The sequence below is a fragment of the Pan troglodytes genome, chromosome 1 (genome assembly GCF_028858775.2).
Source record: "Pan troglodytes isolate AG18354 chromosome 1, NHGRI_mPanTro3-v2.0_pri, whole genome shotgun sequence".
Taxonomy (NCBI): Eukaryota; Metazoa; Chordata; class Mammalia; order Primates; family Hominidae; genus Pan; species Pan troglodytes.
The window spans coordinates 66,533,404-66,557,912 of record NC_072398.2 but is presented as its reverse complement, the minus strand read 5'-3'; the positions used below and the strand labels follow the sequence as shown (position 1 = coordinate 66,557,912).

Genomic DNA, 24,509 nt, shown 5'->3' with positions numbered 1-24,509 from the left:
TTGGAGCAAGAATGTGAGGTTTTCTTAGGCCTGGGTTTCTCACAAGAAGGTAAGAGTGAACCACAGCCCCTTGGGGAGAAATTCTGTCAAGACTAACACAACTGCTTGTGCTTAAGAAGCTACATGAGGAAAGTAAGCCAGAAGTGTTTTGCTCTGTTATGCCCAAATCCCCAGAATTACCACTGAGGGAGCACAGTTGCTAGATACTCCAATTATCAAGAGGAGCTAGACATTGAAATGTGTATTTCATCTCTCCCAAGGTTAAAGTGGCAAATATGGCAACTAACAAAACTAAAACATGGTGAAGAACCTGTGAAGGCCAAAAACCAAAAATGAAACAAGCAAAATATATGCAGATATTTTGTGGCCAAATGCAATCTGTGGCCCACTTGTTTCTAACCTGTCCTGTGGAGATTTGGCCTGAGCCTTCCCAGCTGGTTATTTATTCCTGTGGTCTGCCAGAGTTCCAGCTCATATCTTCCACATGGTGAATGGCAGTGCCTTGGGTGGTAGTGACCAGAGGACACCTGGCTGAAATGTTCCCAGACAAAGCTAATCAGGACACTTAGATTATCATGTGACTTGGACTCTTAGAAGTTCCCATCTTCCACCAAAAAAAAAAAGTTACTTTATTAAAATAGAAGTGTGAAATTGCTTACCAATCTCTCACCTTTATCTTAAAATCCTTGAGGTAATAAACTATTTAATACAGAACCAAGAGAAGTACAAAAATCTAAGTTCAAGACAAGCAATTTAACCTTTTGAACATCAAATGTTGTCTAGAACTTAACTCTAGTTCTCCTAGCAAGGACTAAATAGATATTCACCCAGAGACTTTTGGAGGGATTGGGAACCTCTGGGAAATATATACTTCTCTTGAATGAGCCAGTGTTTAGCTGTCTCCCATGTGCTTAGAAAAATGAGACATGCTTTAGGGATTCTTTGGATTCCTGTTCCTCCTGCAGTTTCTTTACTTACTTTCCTACATACTTACAAAGAAATTTATGTTATGCAAACTGTGTTTACATATATTATCTTAAACGAACCTCTCCACAACCCTACACAGTGGGTGGGGAGGAGTATTATTATCCCTGTTTTACAGATGAGGAGACTGGGGTTCAGAGTGGTTGAGGGACTTGCCTAGAATCACTTGGTAAGTGGTAAAACCAGCATTAGAAACCAGGTCTCTTGGTCTCTCATCACCATAAATAATGCATGTGCAGCATACTGGGAGGTCCATTGGGGAAGGAGACCCAGTTCAGCAAGTGAAATGGGAAAAGCCTATTGAGATAGAACAGACTGTCCCTCAAGGAGAGGGGAGGAGGGCAGCAGGCAAAACCACCAGATCCAAAGTGCCATAGAAAATAAATTCAGTCTTAGCCAAGATTGACCTCCAAGGGATCCAATCCAAGGACTGGTTGAAGGTAGGGATAACAAGGGGCTTGGGGCCAGGAAGGAAGAGATGATGGGGAGTATTGCACAGGCTTCTAGAGAACATAAAGGTCATAAAGAGTACATAAATCTGAGTTCACATGAGAAACCAGGTCTATTACAGGGAAGGGCCCGCTGGGAATAGAGTGAGGTGGTCAAGGCTGTCAGTAAGTGGCAGGGTGGAAACTAGGATTAGGACCTGAGCAAAAGCCCTTCGGACACTCTGGCCATAACAGGTGGGGTTAGATAGGGATGTCAGAGTCTGATGCTGGGGTGCACCCCAGGGGTTAACCTCACCCCAGGCTTCAGGATAGCAGGCCCTTTACAGGCTCCATTCACTGATGGTTCCAGAAAGAAGCCCCAACAAACTGCCCATGCCAGGCCCGCGCTGGAGCCAGGTCTGGACAAAGAGGAGGCCTCGGAACAAAGGCCACTGGCAGGTAGAATCCCAAGGCCAGGATGCTTTCCTCTTCTCTGTTGGACACCCACATTCTCTGAGGACTGGCCCGGCCCTGTTTCCCCTGTGCTCGGTGCTCCAGCCCCCTCCACTGGGGGTTCCCTCCTATGACCAGAAGCCATTCTTCCCACAGGTTTTGTTTCTGGAAGGCGACCCGCTCTTACTTACAGTATAGGGGGAAGAAGTTCAAGGACAGAAAAAGCCCTCCTAAATCTACGGACAAGTATCCTTTCTCGAGTGGAGGTAAGCTCCACCACGACTCACAGCCCCAGTCTCCAGCAACCAAGACTTGCGAAGAGAAAGCAAGGGCCCAAGGGGCCAATTCAAGACTTCCTTGAGGGTGTTTGCTGGAGCCGGGACAGCTCATTTACTTGGCCCTCAGGGAGACAGAGCACTCAGGGTAAAGCATGAATTACCTGTCCCTAGCAGTGCTAGCAGAGGGTACCTCTCCCTAGCAATAACTCCAGGACGCCTCTGTGCGTGCCGGTCACAGTCTATGTTGAGGGTACATGGAGAGGATGATCTGCTTTTCTGCTGCTTAAGAAGCCCTCTGCTCTATCTCCATTAAACCCTCCCATTAAGAAAGCATTTATTTTATAGCGTTAAGTGACAACATTAAAAACTGCATATATATAGTTTTAATGTGATAAATGTGTTTTATACATATATAATTTTTATGAAAGCAGACATATATATGTAAAACAGATATATAAAAGCATACACATATTTACTTATGTACAAATTCATAAAAAATAAGTAAATATGCATACATATATATATATACACACACACACAGCCATGCACCACATAATGATGTTTCAGTCAATAATAAACCATATATACAATGGTAGTCTCATAAAATTATAACACTGTATTTTTACTGTGCTTTTTCTATGTTTAGATATGTTTAGATGCACAGATACCATGGTGTCACAATTGCAACAGCATTCAGTACAGTAGCATGCTGTATAGGTTTGTAGCCTAGCAGCAATAGGCTATTCCATAAAGCCTGAGTGTGTAGTGGGCTCTGCCATTTGGTTTGTGTTAAGTACATTCTATGATATTCACACAACCACAAAATCACGTAATGACACATTTCTCAGAATGTATCTCTGTCATACAGCTGTGATTGGTACTTGAGCAAAAGGGAATTTTTTTTTTTTTTTTTTTGAGAGGGAGTCTCGCTCTGCAGCCCAGGCTGGAGTGCAGGGGTGCAATCTTGGCTCACTGCAAGCTCCATCTCCTGGGTTCATGCCATTCTCCTTCCTCAGCCTCCTGGGTAGCTGGGACTACAGGCACCTGCCACTGTGCCCAGCTAATTTTTTGTATTTTTAGTAGAGACAGGGGTTTCACCATGTTAGCCAGGATGGTCTGGATCTCCTGACCTTGTGATCCGCCCACCTCAGCGTCCCAAAGTGCTGGGATTACAGGCGTAAGCCACCGCACCCTGTGCAAAAGGGAATTTTAACAAGGAAGAGGTTGGTGAACAGGGCAGTGGCTGGTGAGGACAAGGCTGGGTGTCTTTCAGGGGAAAGTTCTGAAAACCAAAGAAAACAGGTCTATGAATCTGGGAGCAGCATCAGAGAGTCATAATGTACAAGCTGTGAGACCTTGAGCATGGTGCTCCCCTCTCTCAGCCTCACATCCCTGATCTCATGTCTCAGCCCATTTTGTGTTACTAAAACAAAATACCTCATATTGGGTAATTCATAAAGAAAGGAATGTATTTGGCTCATGATTCAGGGGACAGGGAAGTCCAAGAGCATGACACTAACATCTGGCAAAGGGCTTTACGCTGCATCACCCCATGGTGGAAGGCAGAAGGGCAAGAGAGTGTGAGAGAGAATAAGAGACAGCTGAACTCACCTTTATAACAAACCCACTCCCATGATAATGGCAATAATCCATTCATGAGGGCAGACCCCTCATAGCTTCATCACCTTTCCTTTTTTTCAAGATGGAGTTTTGCTCTTGCTGCCCAGGCTGGCAATGGAGTGCAATGGCATGATCTTGGCTCACCACACCCTCCGCCTCCTGGGTTCAAGCGATTCTCCTGCCTCAGCCTCTCAAGTAGCTGGAATTACAGGTGCACACCACCATGCCCAGCTAATTTTATATTTTTAATAGAGATGAGGTTTTGCCACATTGGTCAGGCTGGTCTCAAACTCCTGACCTCAGGTGATCCACTCGCCTTGGCCTCCCAAACTGCTGGGATTACAGGCATGAGCCACTGGGCCTGGCCAGCCTCATCACCTTTTAAAGGTCTTGCCTCTTAATACCATCTCTGTGGCAATTAAATTTCAACATGAGTTTTGGAGGCAACATTCAAACCATAGCATCTCACATGCAAAGATTTAGATTTAGATAATGTTTTATCATTAACATTTTGTAATCTAAGTGTGTTAAACAAGAGCTTTATTGCTTACTTAGAGAGACTTATTTCAGTAGTTGTTGCAGGTGTTTTCAATGCTTGTTTTTGTCCTTCCCCAGGAGACAATGCCATCTTAAGGTTCACCTTGCTCAGAGGTATTGAGTGGTTGCAGCCTCAACGGGAAGCAATAAGTTCAGTTCAAAATTGTGAGTTGGAATTGGATCCCCACTGATAGTTTGCTACTCAATCAGAGGGGGACTTTAAAACCAGCTTGGCCAATCCCCTTATTGACAATAAGGAGACTGAGACCCCCCAAATGTGAAGTAACTTGCTGAAGATCACATAGCTTGTGAGTGGCAGAGAGGAGGTGAAAATTTAGTCTCCTGACCTCCTTCCATGGCTTCTGTGAGCGACTCTCATCTAAATAATCCTGTCTTCTTGGTTTTTGTAACCCCGGGAAGGCAGGTACCTTAAGCTTCTCTATATCTCTGCTGACTCCTCTTCTCATTTCCAGGCATGACGTATGATGTTTTTTAAGAGACTATCACAATGTCCTAATTGTTACTTCCCCCTCACACTGAGACCAACTGCTGGTTTGAACACACCATTTCATACCTCCTGCTTCCTGGAGGCTCCTGCTATGAATCTCTTCCCTGTCACAAAACCTGCAGTTCTAACCTCGCATACTGAGGCCATATTATATTCTTTTTCTTCCCCATCTTCAGTCTCAAGGAGTCAACCCCACTCCCACACACTAACCCTGCCTTTGTTTCCACATAGTCTCTCCTAACAAACCTTCCCTTTCTATCCCAACTGCCAGCTTCTATTAGGGGAAGAAGTTGGAAATACTGCTTTTCTGCTTCTCACAGGCATGAAATGCCAGCATACCTGACCTGCCCATTTGTATGTGTTTCCTCATTGCTTCATGGGGGAGGCCACTATGGAACATTGCCTGTGATCCATAGGCTCCAAACAGCCCTAAAGTCTTGTGATTCTAGTGTTCATCTGCCCTGATCTCCTATTTTACTTCCCTGGGTCTATGTGATTGACATCATGGCCTTCATGTCCAGATGAAAGGTTTCCTGGGACACACACAAACACACAAATTGCAGCATAGAAACCAGGTCTCCTGAATATCCCTGGAACAGGCCTGCCTTACCTTCACTTTCCAACCCCTACCTTGGAGGTGTCCGTGGAAGCCCACCCAGCATGGTCCTCCAGGCTGGAGGCCTTTCAGTGACTGCGTCTGTGTCCTGATGCAGTTTTTCTCTGTATTTCTCGTTAGCTTCATCAAGCAACCGTACTCAGCCAAGACTCGTGGTATCTGCCATGCAGCTGCATCCCGTCCAGGGGTAGGCATGAGCTGGAAATCCTCTTCTTCAGTTCAGAGCTGCTATGTCCAAGCATGCAATGGGAGATGGTATAAACTTTCCAGAGACTAGCCTCATACCCTGCCTTTCCTCGGCATGCAGAACCTAGAAACTGAGCTTGCTGCCTCTGGTGGGAAGTTAAGGAGGTGTTTCTCTGTGGGGGTCCTTTCTCACCTCCAACTAGGACAGGCACTTTTAAGAAGTTGGAGTCTCTGACCCACTTTTCAGTAGAACACTGCTGCTGTGGAAGTGTCCCAGATGATCTTTGATTTTTATTTTTCATTTTTATAGATTTAAGGAGTACAAGTGCAGTTTGTTACATGGATATATTGGGAGGTAGTGAAGTCTAGGGTTTTAGTGTAGTCATCATCCAAATAGTATACATTGTGCCCATTAGGTAATTTCTCACCCTTGCCCACCTCCCACTCTCGCACTCTTCCAAGTCTCCAGTGTCTATTATTTCACGGTCAATGTCCAGGTGTACATATTATTTAGCTCTCACTTGTAACTGAGAACATGCAATACTTGACTTTCCATTTCTGAGTTATTTCACTTAAGATAATGGTCTCCAGTTCCATCCATGTTGCTGCAAAAGACATGATTTTATCTTTTTATGACTGTTTAGTATTACATTGTGTATATGTATCCTACTTTCTCTTTATTCAGATGATCTTTTATTGCCAGCTTCCTAAATATTCCAGGCTGCTCAGGGCAGGGTGCATAAGGTGGGAAAGAAAGAAGATCTGTTCTAATGCTTGGCAGGATATTGGCAATAAGAACAGAAGGGACTTGAGTCTGTTAAAATCTGCTTCAGCCTAACTCACTTCTGCACAAGCTTCCAAGTGAAACTGATGCTAAGTTAGGGCTCTGGGAGAATCCCCAGGGGTCATGAAAACCATAGCTGAGGAGTGCCAAAGAGTTATTTGAAGGCCAAGGTGGTAGACAGCAGCCTCTGAATGACAGGCCTGGTGTCCTTGCCAGCCATGTCACTTCTCAGGCCTGTTTCCAGACTTGTCCTTCCAACAGGGACTTGAAGCTGCCCAGGAATTATTTGCCTGTCCCAGTGCCCAGAAGACAAACCAGATACTTTGAAGCTCTTTACACTGGAAAAGCAATGCATGGCTTCAGAGTTTATAAGGCCTTGGGGAAGAAGGTGAGACTAAGAATGTGAGAAGCCCTATTCTGAAGCCTGAAGGTTTCAGTTTTGGCTATTGCCATTCCTAAAGGAAATGACAGCGGCAAACTAACAGAGAATGCAGCTTCAATTACTGCATCATAATTGTGATAACTGGCTGTTTTCTCTCCCTTCAGACAAAAATTATCCTACACCAAAAAAGAGAAGTAATCAAGCCAGACCCCCAGCAGAGGCAAATCATCTCTTAGAGGCCTCCTAACACTGACAGAAACTTTTCTGGTCAAAGATGAAAGGTCCTGGTACCATCTTCCCCAGAAACGATCAAGAAGGGCAATGGGTTGACAGCCCAGATATGGCAGGACCAGACTGCAATGGGTAAGACTTGGGCAGAGCATGAGAGGAAGCGCTTCTTTCCACCACAGTGAGTTGGGTCAGGAGACCTGGGCTCTAGGTCTTGCTCCACATCTTCATGGCCGTGTGCAAATCCTGGCTCAGGTTGTTAAAGAATCCCATGACAAATGGATGTAAAGATCACTGAAGGCAATCAGGAGCAAGGTGCTATAATTATCAGCAGGGACAGATGGTGTCTTTTAATGGTAGGATCTCTCATTTAGACATGACTCACACTCATTGTCTCAGTAAGTCCTCACAACAACCCTGTGGGCAACCATGTCAGAAATCATTTATTTTTAAACAGTTAAAGAATCTGACTCACAGAGAAGGTAAGTGACTCTCCCAAGATTACTGGGCAGTAAATGGCAGCATCTGGACTAGAACACACAATTTCTGATTTTTTGTCCTGTTCTTGTTCTATGCCAACCTTTTATGCAACTTTTCATGCACAAAAGGAATAGTTCTTCCCGAGAGTTCTGTTCATTTGCCAACTAGTGGATAAAAAAACTTTAAGGTTTTTGACCTAAAGCCCTAAACTGTTGTCATAATTTTAAATGAATAGGCCTATTTTCTCTCCTTTGAGAAAAAAAATCAGAAGTAAAATGAGTCAGAATTTCCTGAACAAGCCCTCCACCTGAGGTAACTGAGGACAGGTTGGCTTGTCATCTCTGTGGGTTACAGAATAGGAAAGGACTGGAAAGCTTTTTGGAGAATACTTTCAAATTTCCGGCCAAAGCTTCCTGCTGTGCCGATGTTTTTTATTTCCCAGACTTTTCACAAGGATGAAAAAGGTGATGTTGGAGCAGAACTCGTGAACACCTGAGACTCTGAGGTCACCTGGTGGGGCTGTGATTGCAGGAGATCCAGGAAGACTGTGGGCAGACATGACTCTAGAGGAGGCTGAAAAAAGGCCAGGTGTGGAGAGCCCCTTGGGCCCCTGGGAGAAGGCCCAGCAAGACAGGAAGGCCTAGACAAAAGGGCATGAGTCTTCCCTTCCCTATCAGGGCTAGAGCTTTAGAACAGGACTGCAATTAATAGAATGAAGAGTGGGCATGAAACAGAATCCCAGTTCCTAAAAATCAGGCAAAAAACTAAGGCAAGACCCCAGGTAAGGAATAAAGAAGAGCTCAGTTAGTGGAATTGAGGTAACAGGGAAGCATTTCATCAAAAAGGAACAAGTCACAAGCCCCAGGCATGAAACTAGAGAGGATGTTAGGCCAGCAACAAGGCGACTGACAAGGATCTAGCAAAATACTAACTCGTGGTTACATACTGAAATACACTCACATTGGAGTGGGACATGGGTGAACCTGCATGTTGGCAATAGATGGGCCACACTTAAGGAAAAGAAAGGTACTTTTCCTGATCTATTTGAACTTAGATCTTTGCCCCATCTTCCTATTTCTTAATTATCTTTCTCTCCACATTCACCATGGTTATACTCATGTGTAGGTATGCAAACACACAAACATGTTATTTAAAAGGATTAATGATACTTATTAGGTCTTCCCTGAGTTGGAAAAAAAAATCTTCTCTTTTGTTAAGTTTTGTTGATTGCTTCTTTCGGTTTCTTACATGCTCCCTTCAAAGATCCCAGATCTAACATGTTCTAATGCCAGTTAGTCTAGTGTCACTAAGTCTGTCACCTGTAGAATACAGGCAGGGTGTATAAATGAGTAACGCAGTCCATGAGAGATAAGAGGGAGTGGTAGAGACTGTGGTGAACTGGAGAACGTGTCCCAAAGAGGTCAGAGACAGTCCGCTCAGGCCAGCCAACCTGGTGTTGCCAGAGCTTCTACTTAGGAAAAAAAAGAAGGAAGGAAGCAAGGAAGGAAGGAAGGAAGGAAGGAGGAAAGGAAGGAAAAAAGTGAGAAATTAAAAATGTCTGTAACATTACAGTTAAAACAAAACTTAGTTAGGGACAAGACTGACCCACAGCCCAACAAATTGCATTCCTTGCTTTAATATTTTTCTTTGCCCTTGAAATTAGATTTGGGTCTTGGGTCTAGTTTGAACAAAAAATATGGGAGGGGAGGAAAAGGCATCCCAACACTAGATCCAGGGGCTACTGCCATCTAAGGAAAAGGCCAAGAAAGAGGGACCAGGTAAGGAACCTGGCCTACTTCAGTTCCTGTGTTAGTTTCCTTTTGCTACCATAACAAGTTACCAGAAACTTAGTGGCTTAAAACAACACAAATTATTATTTTACAAGTCTGTAGGTCAGAAGTCTGACCTGGGACTCAAGCTAACATCAGGATGTCAGGAAGGCTGTGTTCCCCTCTGGAGGCTGTTGGGGAGGATCTGTTTCCTGGTTCATTCAGGTTATTGGCAGAATTCAGTCCTTGTAGGTACAGGATGGAGGTCTCCCTTCCTGGCTGTCAGCTGAGAGCCATTCCCAGTTTCTGAGAAGCCACCTGCATTCCTTGGCTCATGGCCTTCTTCCTCTGTCTTTAAATCCAGCAATGGTGGGTCAAGTCCTGCCCGTTCTGTGAATTTCTCCTGCCTCTTCTTCTATCATCACATCTCTCTGGTTCCCTCTTCTGCCTCCCAACTCCCTTTTAAGGGCCCACCCAGACAATCCAGAATAATGTCTCTGTTTTAAGGTCCTTAGCCTTAATTCCACCCACCAAATTCCTTTTGCTATGTAAGGTCACACATTCACAGATTCTAGAGTTTAGAGCATGGATATCCTAGGGTGGTCACCAGAAATTCTACCGACCACGGTTCTAGACCACCTTCCTTAGAAAAGAATGTATGAATGCACAATCTGGGCCTCTGATGCGATTACTGCCTCCTAGAGACTTGGGAACACCATTTTTTTCTTTCTCTTGTCATAGCTCTGACTATTCTTTCTGATTCTTCTTCACATTTCGTCTGCTTCTTCCTTAAATATCGGTGCCCCCTATGGCTCTCCTGTTGAACTTACCTTCTTACAACGCACTCTCCCATTTGCTTGAGATCCCTAGCCCCTAGCTTCTCCTCTAATAGGATCCACTGCAAATTTAATCCATTCTAACAGGATCCACAGCACAAATTTAATGTATCCCAAATCAGTTTTGGCCCCTTTATTTCTTTTCTCCAATCAACCCCATCTTCCAAGCTAGAAAACTCAGAATCATCCTCAACTCATTCCTCTGCCTCCCCTCCCATATTTTACATGCAGGAAAGGGAAGTTCTGCCACTCTGCCTTGGACATGTCGCTGCTATCCAGACCTTCCTCTCTATCCCACTGGCACTGCTTTTGTCGGGCCCTTGTCCCCATCACTGGCCCTGTGAAGTCACCACATTCCCCTCTCCACACACACCCAACACACTCTGCTTCATCCCACACACTGAGAACAAATCTGACCTGCTCACTTCCTCAGCGTGAAAGCTTTTATTCCCCTCCTTCACCTGGTTGGAAAAGTCTCACTCCTTTGTGGGACAAACAAGGCCATTGCTAATATGGCCTCAGTCCAGGTTTCCAGGTTTATCTTTTTCCTCTCTCTATCTCATACATGCCATTCTCCAGCAACTTGGTGATTGTCTAAAGGGCCCTTCCCTTTCTTCTCCATCACACAGACATCACACTGTGATACCTCCTGATTCTCCTTTCTCCTCTTACTCTCTCCTCTTAGTTTCTGAGACACATTTTTTCCTCTCCTTGAGATACTTATTCATGTATGTGTCTCACCTACTAGACTACATGCTTTTGTAGGGCAGAGACCAAGTCCTATTTTTATTTGTACCTAGAATAGACCAAGAACTATTTTTCACCTTACCTAGCACAGTGACATGCAGATAATAGTTGCCTCATAAATACATATTGAATGCATTGACTAAATGAATTGTGCTGGGTGCTGGAAATGCAGTGGAGAAAACAGAATGTGAAGTTCATGCTTTCACTGACCTTATAGTCAGACTGTGCTATTAACAGAAAATCAGTTCAACTATCAATTACAGTTGTGACGACCACCATAAAGAAGAAATAGCAAATGCTATTGTCTTCGTGAATTTTTCTGTATTCCAATAAATCTTGATGCTTTAAGAACTCTTTGTTTTTTAGGAATCTCATACAGCCCATTCAGACTAAAGGGTGATGGAAAGAGGCAGAGGAAAGCAGAAACAGCAAGAGTGACTGAGACCTGCTGTCATCTATATAGAAGCCTTTTCTGATACATGTCAGAGAGTGACATGAAGTCTCCCCTCTTTATACAGAAGTATGAAAATACATCTATCCCTCATTTTGAGAGCCTCCAACTGATCCAAGTGTCATCCGGACGAGGAGGTGGCCCGTATGTGCAGGACCTCAGGGTGCCAGCCCTCACCCATACACCTCCAGGGCTGCAGGTCATTAGCCAGAATAAAGGATGTCCACATTCACAATCTGTGGGCCTGCCATCCTCTTCATAAGTAAAAGAGCACAGGGAAAATGATAAGTTGCTCCCAAGAGGGTTCCCAAGGTCATTTCCAATCCAAATGATTCGTGGATACAATACTTCTTTTCCCAGATGAAGATCACAAGCCGGCTAGTCCCACCCAGTGACTTTAACACGTGGGCCCTCCCCCAGCAAACAGAGTCCAGACCAGAAGGCCCTGCACCCTCCGTCAGAGCTCATGGTTTTCCATGAGACAGTCTTGTTTAAATCCCATCTCTGCTCCTAGCAACTTTGTGATCATCAGCAAATTACTTACCCTCGCTGACTCCCAACACTATATGTGAAATGCAGCTGATGATGTCTACCTCATAGGGTTGTTTGAGGACTGACTGCATATAATGTAGTCCAAGAGCACAGCATAAGGCCAGGAACAGATGGACGGTGGGGGACTTTAGTTGCTTTCCCTCCTTCTATCTTTTCCCTAAACTTCCCAGGACATGAAGGAAGTGGTTGGTCAGGAGTGGTATAGTGAATAATTTATTCCTGGGAAAACTCTGAACGTATTTTCTCCAAAAAGTTACATGGTCCTTCGGGGCAGAATGAAAAAGGCATCACAAGTCCCAGCTACATGGGAGGCTGAGGTGGGAGAATCACCTGAGCCTGGGAGGTCGAAGCTGCCATGAACCAAGATCGCACCACTGCCCTCCAGCCTGGGCGACAGAATGAGACCCTGTCTCAAAACAAAACAAAACAAAAAACAACAAAACCCCACAAGATCCGTTTAATTCCTAACACATACATAGTCCTTTGGAAGATATCTGTGTGTTATATGTTTATTATTAATAGGGAGTAATGAGACTTCTTTCCATGCCCTCTACATGCACACCCTGAGTTCCTGACAGATACGTACTTTTAAAATATTAGTTAGCCTTTATTGCACACTTACTATGTGACAGCAGGGCTAGGAATTGTAAGCCTCATTCTATAGGCAAAGTAATGCAGGCAGGAAGATGCCAGCACTACACATCTTGTCAGTGGCTTCAAAATATGTGACGCTTCCTGGTGTCCCGTGGAGATTCTGTACACAGACTCAACAATTTGCTTAAATGCCAGAGGAAAATCAGAGAGTCTACACGAGTCATTTTTTTTCAAGAATTGTATTTGTGCCGAAATATGGGTTTGGGTAGGTGGAAATGGGAACAGTGGAACAAAAAAAAAAGATGGAAGAGATGTAGGACTGCCAGACTTAGCAGATAAAAATACAGGCACCGGGTTAAATATGAATTTCAGATAAGCAATGAGTACTTTTTTAGCTTAAGTATGCCCAAATATTGCATGGGACATATTTAACTGATACTAAAAAAGTTATCTGTTGCTTACTTAAAATTCAAATTTAACTGAACAGCCTATGTTTGATCTAGCAACACCCCCTGTTCCCCGCCTCCAACCAAAATGGGATGGGCCTGGGAATTTGAATACACAACACTGGGGCTGGGACTGGGGTTGGGGCAGGGTCCCAGCAGGGATGAGAGGAGCATCTGCTTTGGTGGGGGAATTACTCTTCTCCAGTCCTGCCTCCCGAGGCCCCATCCTGGACTTTCTGAGGGTGAAAGTGAGCTATGAGTGCTGAGTCCCTGCAGGTGAAGGGAGGAGCAAGAAGAATCCAGAGGGCTACAGAAAGCGGGGAGGGAAGGGGAACCACAAGTCCTCTGGGCACCTTCAGGAGGGTAGAGGATGGCTGGGTGTAAAACATCAATTATAGTTGGTCTAAATGGGCACTGATGGCCTCATCTGACAAATTCAGTGCCAATGATGGTATTGTTTCTGTGAGATATGATGATTCTGCTTCCAGCTACCATCTGTCAAAGAAATTTGGAAATTAAACCCATTCATATGCTGCGAACTAGGGACCAGGGACCGGTGTGGTGCCATGGATAGTGAGGAAGGATAGAGGCCCCAGGAGAACATAGGAAAGGTCCCAGCAGAAGAGAGATGGCACTCTCTAATTAGGGTAATCTGAGGTGGTTTGGTAAAGGGACAACTTACAAAGGCAGAGGAGAGTGCAGGGAGGTTGTGAGGGAAAGTGCAGTACCCAGAGCTAGTTACACAGGAACTCCAGGGAGGTTGTGAGGGAAAATGCAGTACCCAGAGCTAGTTACACAGGGGCTCCAGGAGCAACCCTGGGCTCTGAGGATAGGGCGCCTTGTAGCTGCACCCAAGGACAGAATTGGGAAATCAGACCTCTTTGCCAGGGGGTTGGGCCATAATCATGAAAGACACAATCCCAAATGCTATAATCTTGAAGGCTGAAATCCTGAAAGATTTCACAATCCCTAAAGTCTAAAATTCAACAAATCACAAGCCTGAAAGATCAAAATCCTGAAAACACAATTCTGGAAAAAATAATTTTTAAAATTCTTTTAAAATATTTATTTACATTTTAAAAGGGGATGTATTTGGAAGACATGAAAACACAGCAGAACTCTTCATAAGCCACTTGACATGATAAAATAGACAATGATAACATTTTGGTAAGTGTAAATACTCAGCTATGCTAATGACAGCCACACAAACATAACAGTATGAGCAGACAAACCATAGTCATAAGGAAGCAAGTCAAAAACAAAATATATAATGCATATCACTATGCTTGGTAATTGTGTGCACCCAGCTTTATAACTGCAGTCATCTGAAATATTATGACACACAACCTAAGTATTTTGACAAGATCAATAAAAAACCACACTAGGCCACTACTACCACATACGCAGTTGCCCAAAGAACTGAGATCTTGAGAAATGTTATCTGTCATAAAAGCAGATGTACAAAAAGGATCATCTCTTCATTTACTGAGAAAGTTTCAATGTTTTTACATACATGGACAAAGTCAACGAAGGAGTCAAATTTGCAAAAAATGCATAAAACAAATTAGAACTCTCTAAAAGTCTTTACACAATTTATACCCCCAGTATTGGAAATGATGCAAAGATGGAATACATAACAAATTGTCAAAAAAATGGTGACAATTTAAAATAGTAGGAGAACAAAACAAAACAAAAAAACTAAAAAAATTCAACATATATAAAGGTATATTACATATTATGGGCAATTGCTTGGAAGTAGTCCATAAGAGTGGACCGACTTTTATGATCATGATATTTTGAAGTCTTGCATCTTGAATAGTTGTTTTTTTTTTTCTTTTAGGGTGTGTCTCTCCTTGGAGAATGTGTTCACATTCATTTTCTATATGGCGCTACTTATTTTGAAATTCTTCTATGATTTGATATAAATGGACATGAGTACTTCCTATTAAATTTTCTCATCTTCTATGCCATGCTTCTATGTTGCTTTGGGTATTCATAAATCCATTCTGCACGCATTCATATATAAGACCACAAATTTGGCAGAAACAATCTACTGTGCAAACAGCAACACCTTTGTGTGTCTTCTTATCCTACAGTGTATGTAACTGTTTTCAAATCTGTCAGTAACTTCACTATTTACTTGTTGTTAAGATGGAGTGATGACTTCTAAGCTCCTAACAGACCAGATGAGAAACTGGAAGTTCGTGCGAGATTTTTTAATGCTGGAGCCTAAGCCCCACGTAACGTTCTGATTTAATTGGTCTAGGGTCGAGCCCAAGTGATTCTAACTTGCAGCCAGAATTCAGAACTACTGATTTGTATCACATACGCTTTATTGCTGAAAAACGAGAAACAGGCAACCAGAATGGGCACAGAGGACTTTGTCTTTGGTCAGTTCAGTCAGCCTTCTCTGGACTGGCTACCGTTCTGTAGGTCTTATTTAAAAAAAGTGTTATCCATGTGGCATTTGTTGTTCTGCTCCTGGCCCTGCCATTCTCAATGATTTCTGTGTGTTTATGCTAGGAATTAGTGACATAGACAGCTTTAGACTTTTCTTTAGTTGTCTTCCTGATGATAACTCAACATTTCTGTGGCTTCAAGAACAGTGCCAGTTTGCCTCAATGTCTTTAGTCTGCAGTGACTCTGGGATTATCTCCAGGAACGTGACAGCAAATGTGCTTTACCAACTTCTTAAAAATAAACATAGTGATATCTTTCTCCCAAAGAAATATGTTTGTAAATTTTTCTCACACCTACATAGTCTCTCAATTTAGCCCAATCTCTGTGGCATTTTACTTGGATTATTATAGCATGACTGTCAAATTTAAAGGTTTTTCTATGACATCATCTTTCCCCAACCTTTATTTAAAAAAAGAAAAAGAAAGAATGTTGTAGCAGGTAGGTACTCCATGATCTAAAATATGTCAGCAATTTCACATTATTTGCATCTTTTAAAAGATTTTTTAGCTGGGTGTCGGGGCACACACCTGTAGTCATAGCTACTCAAGAGGCTGAGGTGGGAGGATCACTTCAGCCCAGGACTTTGAGGCTCCAATGAGCTTTGATCCCACCATTGCACTCCAGCCTGGGCAACAGAGGGAGATCTTGTCTCTAAAATTAAAAAACATATTTTTAAAAAATTTAACAACTTTTTTGAAGTACGATACAATTCACCATACAATTCACTCCTTTAGGTTGTATACGCTATAGTTTTTAACTGTATTCACAGGTTTTTACAGTCAATACAGTCTAATCCTAAAACATTTTTGTTGTCCCCAAATGAAACCCCATACCCACTGGCCATCACTCCCCATTTCTCCTCACCATGCTCCCCAGCTCTGTGCTACCACTAAACTACTTTCTGTCTCTATAGGTTTGCCTTTTCTAGACATTTCACATAAATGGAATCACACAACATTTAGTCTTTTGTTAACTGGCTTCTTTCACTTAACACAATGTTTTCAAGATTCATCTAAGTCATAACAAATACTCATTCCTTCTTATCACTGAATAATATTCCATTATATGGATATACCACTTTATTCATCCATTTATCAGTTTATGAATATTTGAGTTGTTTTTCACTTTTTGCCTACTATGAATAGTGCTGCTGTAAACATTCATGAATAAGTTTTTGTGAGGATTTATGTTTTTATTTTCTTTGTGTGTCTATCTAGGGGTAGAACTGATGAGTCATATGGTAAGTCTGTTTAACACTTTGAGAAACTACCAGAATGATTTCCAAAGCACAGTTTCACATTTCCACCAGGAATGTATAAGTGTTTCAATTTCTCCACAACCTTACCAAAACTTGTCATGGTCTGTCTTTTTTATTTTAACCATCCTAGTGAGTGCGATGTGAAACCTCATTGTAGTTTTTATTTGCATTTCCTTAATGGCTAATGATGTTGAATGTCTTTATGTATGCATACTGGTTGTTTGTGCATCTTCTTTAGACAAATGTCTGTTCAAATCCCTTGCCCATTTCTAAGTTGGGTTATTTTTAGTTTTTCATTTTTAAGTTGTAAATGCTTTTTATATATTCTAGATACAAGTTTCTTATCAGATATGTGATTTGCAAATATTTTCTCCCATTCTGTAGGTTGTTTTTACACTTTCTTAGCGTTATTTGCAGCATAAACTTTCAAGCCTTGATATAGTCAATTTTCTTATTTTTTCTTTTGTAAGTTGTACATTTGGTCTTATATCTAAAAAAACCATTGCTTAACCAAAAACCACAAAAATTTACTCCTATGTTTTCTTCTGAAGGTTTTATAGTTTTAGCTCCTATATTTAAGTGTATTATTCATTTTGAGTTAATTTTTGTGTATGGTGTGAGGAGGGGTATCGATTTCATTCTTTTGCCTGTGTATATCCAGTTATCCCACCTCCATTTGTGGAAAAGACTATTCTTTCCCCCATAGAATTGTCTTCCATACTCCTGGCAAAGAATCAGCTTATGACCAACGTAAAGGTTTATATCTGAACTCTCAGTTTTATTTCATTAATCTACATGTCTGTTCCTATGCCAGTACCACACTATTTAATTATTGTGGCTTTGTAATAGGTTTTGACATCAGGAAGTGAGAGTCCTCCAATTTGTTCTGTTTTTTTCTTTTTCCAGATTGTTTTGGCTAAGTTGGGGCTGTTGTATTTCCATATTTTAGGATCAGCTTAATTTCTGCTAAATAAGTAAATAGGTAAATAAACAAATGTCAACTGGATTTGATAAAGATTGCATTGACTCTGGAGTTCAACTTAGAGTGTATTGTCATCTTAACAGTACTAAGTCTTTCAATCCATGAACATAGGATGTCTTTCCATTTAACATAGTAAAATTGAGACTTATAGATTCTTAAGACTAAAATCAGCATTACAGGTAAGTCTTCCTTTGGATAACAGCTTAATTTGCTAACAGTTGAATAAAAACCCATTTTTTAATATCAAATCACTTTTTCATAGCTAATATTAATAAATTTTCATAGAAATTCTTGGCCACCCTCCACCCATACATACAATTTAAAATGATGCAAGGCCACATGCCAAAAGCATTTCAGTTAAATTGAAAAGGTAGAACAATTTAAAAAATTCAAAGTGAAGGCAAATAATCTTGGAAAGGGAATGACTTTCTAAGCATAACACAAAGGCAAAAAGCTGAAAGAAAAATACTAATGTATTGTACTACTTAATGATCTAAAGTTTCTATTCTTCAAAGTTTCTCATAAACAAAATTAAAAGTACAATTTAAAAAGAGGACTACATAGAAGATACTTGACAAAGTGAATAATTTTGATATATAAAGAGCTCTTTAAAAATGACAAAAAATGAACACTTCAAATTTTTTGTAATGGAGAAAGAACATGGGCAGTCACACAAATCATTATCTACCAATAGAGGGTGTAAATATTTGGCTTCAGAAGTAGTCAAAAAAATCCAAAATAAAGCAGGAGAGTTAATTTCTTACCTATGAAACTGATAGAGCTATTTTTTGTTCGTTTGTTTTTTAAATAAAGAGACTGCCTCTTGTTAAGTGTGAGGGAAAACAGACATTCTCATATAGACAAAAGAAAATTGTAAGTTGATGCAGCCCTTCTAGAATACAATATGCTAATATATTTCAAACTCATAAAAATATGAAAACTTTTAAACCAGTTATTCAAGTTCTAAATATTTAACTCTAAGGAATTAATCAGAGATGTGTGCAAAGGCTGATCTCAAATTAATTTTACTGTTGTTAATTGCAGTAAATAAAAATGTTAACTGTCCAGTAAGAGGGATGCAGTTAGATAAATCATGATGCATGTTGCAGACAAGTATTTAATAATATGAGAAAATATCCAGAATGGAAGTCAATGCAGATACAAAAGCTGCATTATGCTATGACTCAAGTTATGACTAATAGTATGCAGATACGTGAATCTATATTGCTATGAACATAATAATATAATGTATATGCATATTAAAAAATACCAGAAGTTGGGAAACTGAGGCAGGAGAATTGTTTGAACCCGGGAGGCAGAAGTTGCAGTGAGCCGAGTTTGCGCCACTGCACTCCAGCCTGGGCGACAGAGTGAAACTCCGTCTCAAAAAAATATATATCTATATCAGAAGTTTAACACTGATTACTCTGTATCAAGATTACAAAGTGCTATTTATTTTATTCTTTCTTCTTTTCTAAAATTAACTTTCCCACAATGAACTAAAATTAAACATACCCACCCAGGTATGTCACATATTTCAAGTAATAATTATGTATACATTTTCACAGTAATATTTAGAAGGAAGAAAATAACTATATATATATTTTTTAAGGAATAAATTATATGTGTGACATAGATCTTTGGAGTATTAGTCATATTAAAAATGGAAGCAAACTATAAATCAGCCAAAGGAAAATGTGTAAACAATCTTGGATACTTTAACCTGACAGAGTATTAGATATTCATTTAAATAATTACTATAAATCAATATGATGCTATATTTGTAATATAAGTAATTTTATCTAAGTAAAAATGCAGCATCAGAATGAACTAATACACTAGGGTGTCAATTATGTGAAACTCTCATATGCATGTAAATGAGTTCAAGATAAAATACAAAAAGTTAAAATAGCTTGTTACAGTAAAAAGAGTGTGAGTCTTTATTTATGATACTTTCATTGTATTATTTATCAAATAACATGAATTATAACATAATTGGGTTTCTCACAGGACACAACTATTAAACTTATAATACATTTGATTACTCATTTTTAAATTGGCTTATGTCTTAAAGTTCAACTTTTTTTGCTTCTGGTCTTTTTCAACCCACATCATTTACCCAAGATTTTTTAAAAAGTAACACCCTACAGGTGCTATTTTGCTGTTCTGTTCTTTATGGGAAGTGAAAAAAAGCTCCCTCATCTCTATGTGTTCAGGGCCCAGCACACAGCCAGTACTTACTGCATATCAGTGAGATTAATTCAAGTATAAAAACTGGTAAAACATAAGCCTCAATTTCCACTCAGATGTGGGTAACTGGCAGATGCCTATAAGGCAAATTTCTCCTTTCGATTTTTATTTGTTTGCTTGTTTGTTTGTTTGTTGAGACAGGGTCCCACTCTGTTGCCCAGGCCAGAGCTCAATGGCATGATCATGGCTCACTGTAGTCTCAGGCTCACACCACCACAGCTATTTTTTTTAGGTGGGGTTTCACTATGTTGCCCCCTTTCTAGAATGTATTTGCTACCCCTTCTCTTTGCTTCCACTTTAATCTCTTGTCTTTTTATTTTTTTGTCACACTTCTCCATCCCCTTTTTCCTCCCTCCTCTACGCCTCCCTAACCTTTTTTCTCCTCTTTCTATCCTACTTCACCTCTTCTCTTTTCCTCATATACTCAAACTCCTCTGCATTCCCACCTTCATATTGTCCCCCTCCCTCCTTTCCCTCAACTTTCTCTCCCCAGTCCCATCTTCTTGTTCTTCCTATTCTTGTCACTTTTTTCTCTGTCTTTTGTTCCCTTTTTTCATTAGATGCATCATAAAAACACCAAGTTGGAAGCCACTGCTAACTGTTCCTCTTCTTATTTCCCTTCTCCTCTTCATATTTTTAGTAATAGAACCCCCTACATTTTAGCTGCACCCCTGGTTACCCAAGCAGAAACTTCATTCCCCAACCTCCCTTGCAGCTGGGTAAAGACATGTAGCTGAATTCCGCCCAAAGGAATGTAGGCAGAAGTGATGGAAGTAACTATTTGACCTCTCTTCCTCTTTCTCCCTGTTATTTTCTTCCTACACTCATTCAATAATCATTTCTCATTGCAAGGCCTTTAATACTATCATTAGATGACTCACGAATTTCTCCCCAGCCAATCTCCCTGAACTCCTGATCCACACATCTAACCCTATATGACATCTCCACTTAAACGTCTATTAGAAATATCACTTTTGTCATGTCCCAAATGAAACTCTTGGTCTTCCCTCTAAACCTGCTCCTCTGGAAGCCTTTCCACCTCCATTTAATAGCAGCCCTACTCCTCCAGTCACTCAAGGCCAAAATGCTGACAATTGTCCTGGACTCGTCTCTCTCACACCATATCTCACTCTGTCAGTAAATCCTGTTGGCTCTACCTTCAAAATACATCCCCAGTCTGCCTGCCCACTTGAAGTCAACCTCACTGCCGTCACCCAGCATCGGCTACTAAAGTCTTTGCACAAACTATTTAATAGTCTCCTAACTGATCTTCCTGTTTTTACTCTTGCCCTCTGCTTTCTGTTCACAGAGGACCCAGAGTGATTCTTTTAAGTGTTAAGCTACATCATGCCACTCCTCTGCCCACAGTCCACCGAGGGCTTCCCATCTCAGTAAAAACCCAAATCCTTCCATGTGCTTTGGGGCCCTCCCTCCCTGGTTCCCTGACCCCTCTGTCTTCCCTTCTTCTTGCTGGTCTTTTCTCACTCTGTATGGCAACCATGCTTTTGTGCTCCTCAAACAGCTCAGGTATGAACAGGCCCCAGGGCCTCTGAACTGACTATCTGTCCCCTCTGTTTGCTTTCCCTCAAATACCTCCACGGCTTGCTCTTTTGCTTCCTTGCAGTTTCACTTGGTAGGCTCCCTCTTGATGCGGTCCACCTGACCCCCGTCTTTAATCTACTTTCCCTAACTACCACCTCTTACCTTGCTTAACTTTCTTCCTGCTTACTATTACCCTCTAGTATACTCTGTCCTTATGGATGTTGGTTTTCTTCCCCACCCTGCTCCCACCTCATGAGGACAGGGATTTTGGTCTTATTTGTTCACTGACTTATGGAGCGTAACTTCCTACTTCCTGGTCTGCTGAACAGCTGAGGCATTAACATGAAAGACACATAATCTTCTACCTTGTCTGAGTCACAGTCATTTGGTCCCTGCTAAAAGAGCTAAACAAAGTCTTCGCTGATTATTCAGTTTCACAAAATGTATTTTTTAAAAGACTTGATTCTCAAGAAGAGAGAATGTTCAGTGAGCAGAAAGTGAAATTCTCTGTGTTTATGTCTCTCATTGCTTTGGGTTCACGCCTGCTGTGGACATCAAATCACTTCAAGATTCGTGGGTTAAATTTTTATAGGCCAATATTAGTGGCTAACATAGTGTTATGTTATTATTTTTGAATAAATATTATTAATAAATAATATTAAATATAAATATTATCAACATAGAATCCTGTTGATGGTGTTCTAGAGCCTCAAAAAATCCAATTCCTTTGCTTTTTCCCCACCCACTTCTCTCCTCTTGTTAGTACCATCTTTGGGTCTTGTTGGGAACAGGCCCCCCAAAATCTGGCCATAAACTGGCCCCAAAATTGGCCTTAAACAAAATCTCTGCAGCACTGTGACATGTTCATGGTGGCCATGATGCCCGCACTGGAAGGTTTTGGGTTTACCAGAATGAGGGCAAGGAATACCTGGCCCACCCAGGGTGGAAAACCGCTTAAAGGCGTTCTTAAATCACAAACAATATCATGAGCGATCTGTGCCTTAAGGACATGCTCCTGCTGCAGATAACTAGCCAGAGCCCATTCCTTTATTTCAGCCCATCCCTTTAATTCCCATAAGGAATACTTTTAGTTAATCCATAATCTATAGAAACAATGCTTATCACTGGCTTGTGTTCATAAATACATGGGTAAATCTCTGTTCAGGGCTCTCAGCTCTGCAGGCTGTGAGACCCCTGATTTCCCACTCCACACCTCTATATTTCTGTGTGTGTGTCTTTAATTCCTCTAGCGCCATGGGGTTAGGGTCTCCCCGACCGAGCTGGTCTTGGCAGGCTCTTTTGTTTGTTTGTTTTTGAGACAGAGTCTGGCTCTGTTGCCCCAGCTGGAGTGCAGTGGCCTGATCTCTGCACACTGCAACCTCTGCCTCCCAGGCTCAAGCTATCCTCTCATCTCAGCCTCCTGAGTAGCTGGGACCACAGGCACATGCCGCCAGGTCTGGCTAATTTTTTTTTTTTTTTTTTTTTTTTTTTGCATTTTTAGTAGAGACAGGGTTTCACCTTGTTGCCCAGGCTTTTCTTGAACTCCTGATCTCAAGTGGTCTGCCTACCTCAGCCTCCCAAAATGCAGGGACTACAGATGTAAGCCACCATGCCTGGCCCATCTTTTGGTCTTAGTCTAAGCAAATAGGCCATAAAGCAATGAAAAGTTTACACAAATGAAAAACACTGTGGAGGTGATGAAAAAACATTCCTTAAAAAAAAAAATATGGCCGGGTGCTGTGGCTCATGCCTGTAATCCCAGCACTTTGGGAGGCCGAGGCAGGTGGATCACGAGGTCAGGAGATCGAGACCATCCTGGCTAACATGGTAAAACCCTGTCTCTACTAAAAATACAAAAAAATTAGCCAGTCTTGGTGGCAGGTGCCTGTAGTCCCAGCTGCTGGGGAGGCTGAGGCAGGAGAACGGTGTGAACCTGGGAGGTGGAGCTTGCAGTAAGCTGAGATTGCTCCACTGCACTCCAGCCTGGGCGACAGAGTGAGACTCCATCTCAAAAAAAAAAAAAAAAAAAAAAAAAAATCTGTTCATGTGATAGGAGAAGACCGGAGGAGCATAAACATTTGCTGCAAGCCTATGGTGATTGTCTTAGTCACTTTTGTCCCTTGGGGTCCTGGTGAAGACTCTCATTGTGGCTTGCAGATGGACACTTTCTTTCTGTGTGCTCATAAGGCAGTGAGAAAGGAGAGCTCTTTCTGTCTTCTTATGAGGTCATTAATCCCAACATGAGGGCCCTATCCTCATGACCTCATCCAACACTAATTACCTCTCAAAGACCCTCATCTTCAAATACTAACACAATGAGGGGTTAGGGCTTCAATGTATGAACTTGGGAGGGACACAATTCACTATATAGCAGTAATTAAGAACAGCAACAAGTAAAACTGGGTGCATAGTATATGCCAGGCACTGTACTAGGCACTTAGGCAAGCCTGAGAGAAAATCTCCACAGAAAGGAAAAAGGAAAGCTGAATTTCCCAGGTTCTCCTCCAGAGGAAGGTTGTGCTGTTCTTTACCCAAATTATCTTGAAAGCCCACTGTGTCCTAAAGCTGATGGGGTAGAGAACGGAAGAGCTGCCCCAGGGGTCGGCTCCAAGACTTACCTCTCTCCCAGGCCGCAGCTCCAGCAAAGACCCACCGAAAATCAAATGTTAAAGGTTCTACTCAACCAGTGAATTCAAGGAGTATCTTATAACTTAAACACACTACACACTTATAACACACCAGGCACCATGTGAGGAAATGGGATATGACCTCTGCCCTCCCAGGCTTATTGGAGAGACAGGTAAATGCCACCAACTGCTGAGTAAAGCACACAGGGATAGAGCTTTTACCCCTAAGCAAGAGTACAGAATCAGCCTGCCTAACAGAGGACCCGATATGAACCACATGCTCAATGAAATGTTTGTGACGATGACAACTGAACGAGAAATGTTTATAGAATGTCAACAGAAACTCTCAGAGAATTCAAGCAGAGGGAAAAATGAACATTTCCTCCCTTCTCTCACTACATGATAGGCCCACTTTGTTCCAGAATTACTAGAAAGTCAAAAATAGCTCCTTTTCCCATTTTCAGACAGCAGGATGACCTTTCTTAAAACTTACCCAGGAATTACTTAGTGA

At 41.7% G+C, this 24,509-nt stretch overlaps 1 protein-coding gene across 16 annotated transcripts in view; it reads left to right on the top strand.

Moving 5' to 3' along the window:
• The window catches only part of RGSL1 (regulator of G protein signaling like 1), a 108,178-nt gene extending 96,656 nt beyond the window's left edge, over positions 1-11,522 (top strand). For 5 of the 16 annotated variants that reach the window (XM_063794858.1, XM_063794905.1, XM_063794891.1 and 2 more), the window contains 5 exons: positions 2,022-2,131; positions 4,379-4,465; positions 5,545-5,611; positions 6,941-7,139; positions 11,203-11,522. In XM_063794858.1, the coding sequence (XP_063650928.1) occupies positions 2,022-2,131; positions 4,379-4,465; positions 5,545-5,611; positions 6,941-6,974 (298 nt within the window). In that variant the 3' untranslated portion in view covers positions 6,975-7,139; positions 11,203-11,522. Of the gene's footprint in view, positions 1-2,021; positions 2,132-4,378; positions 4,466-5,544; positions 5,612-6,940; positions 7,140-7,926; positions 8,073-11,202 lie in introns of all 16 variants that reach the window. The other 11 variants (XM_054656521.2, XM_054656524.2, XM_063794914.1 and 8 more) reach the window with 7 other exon arrangements.
• The last annotated feature ends 12,987 nt before the right edge of the window (positions 11,523-24,509 follow it).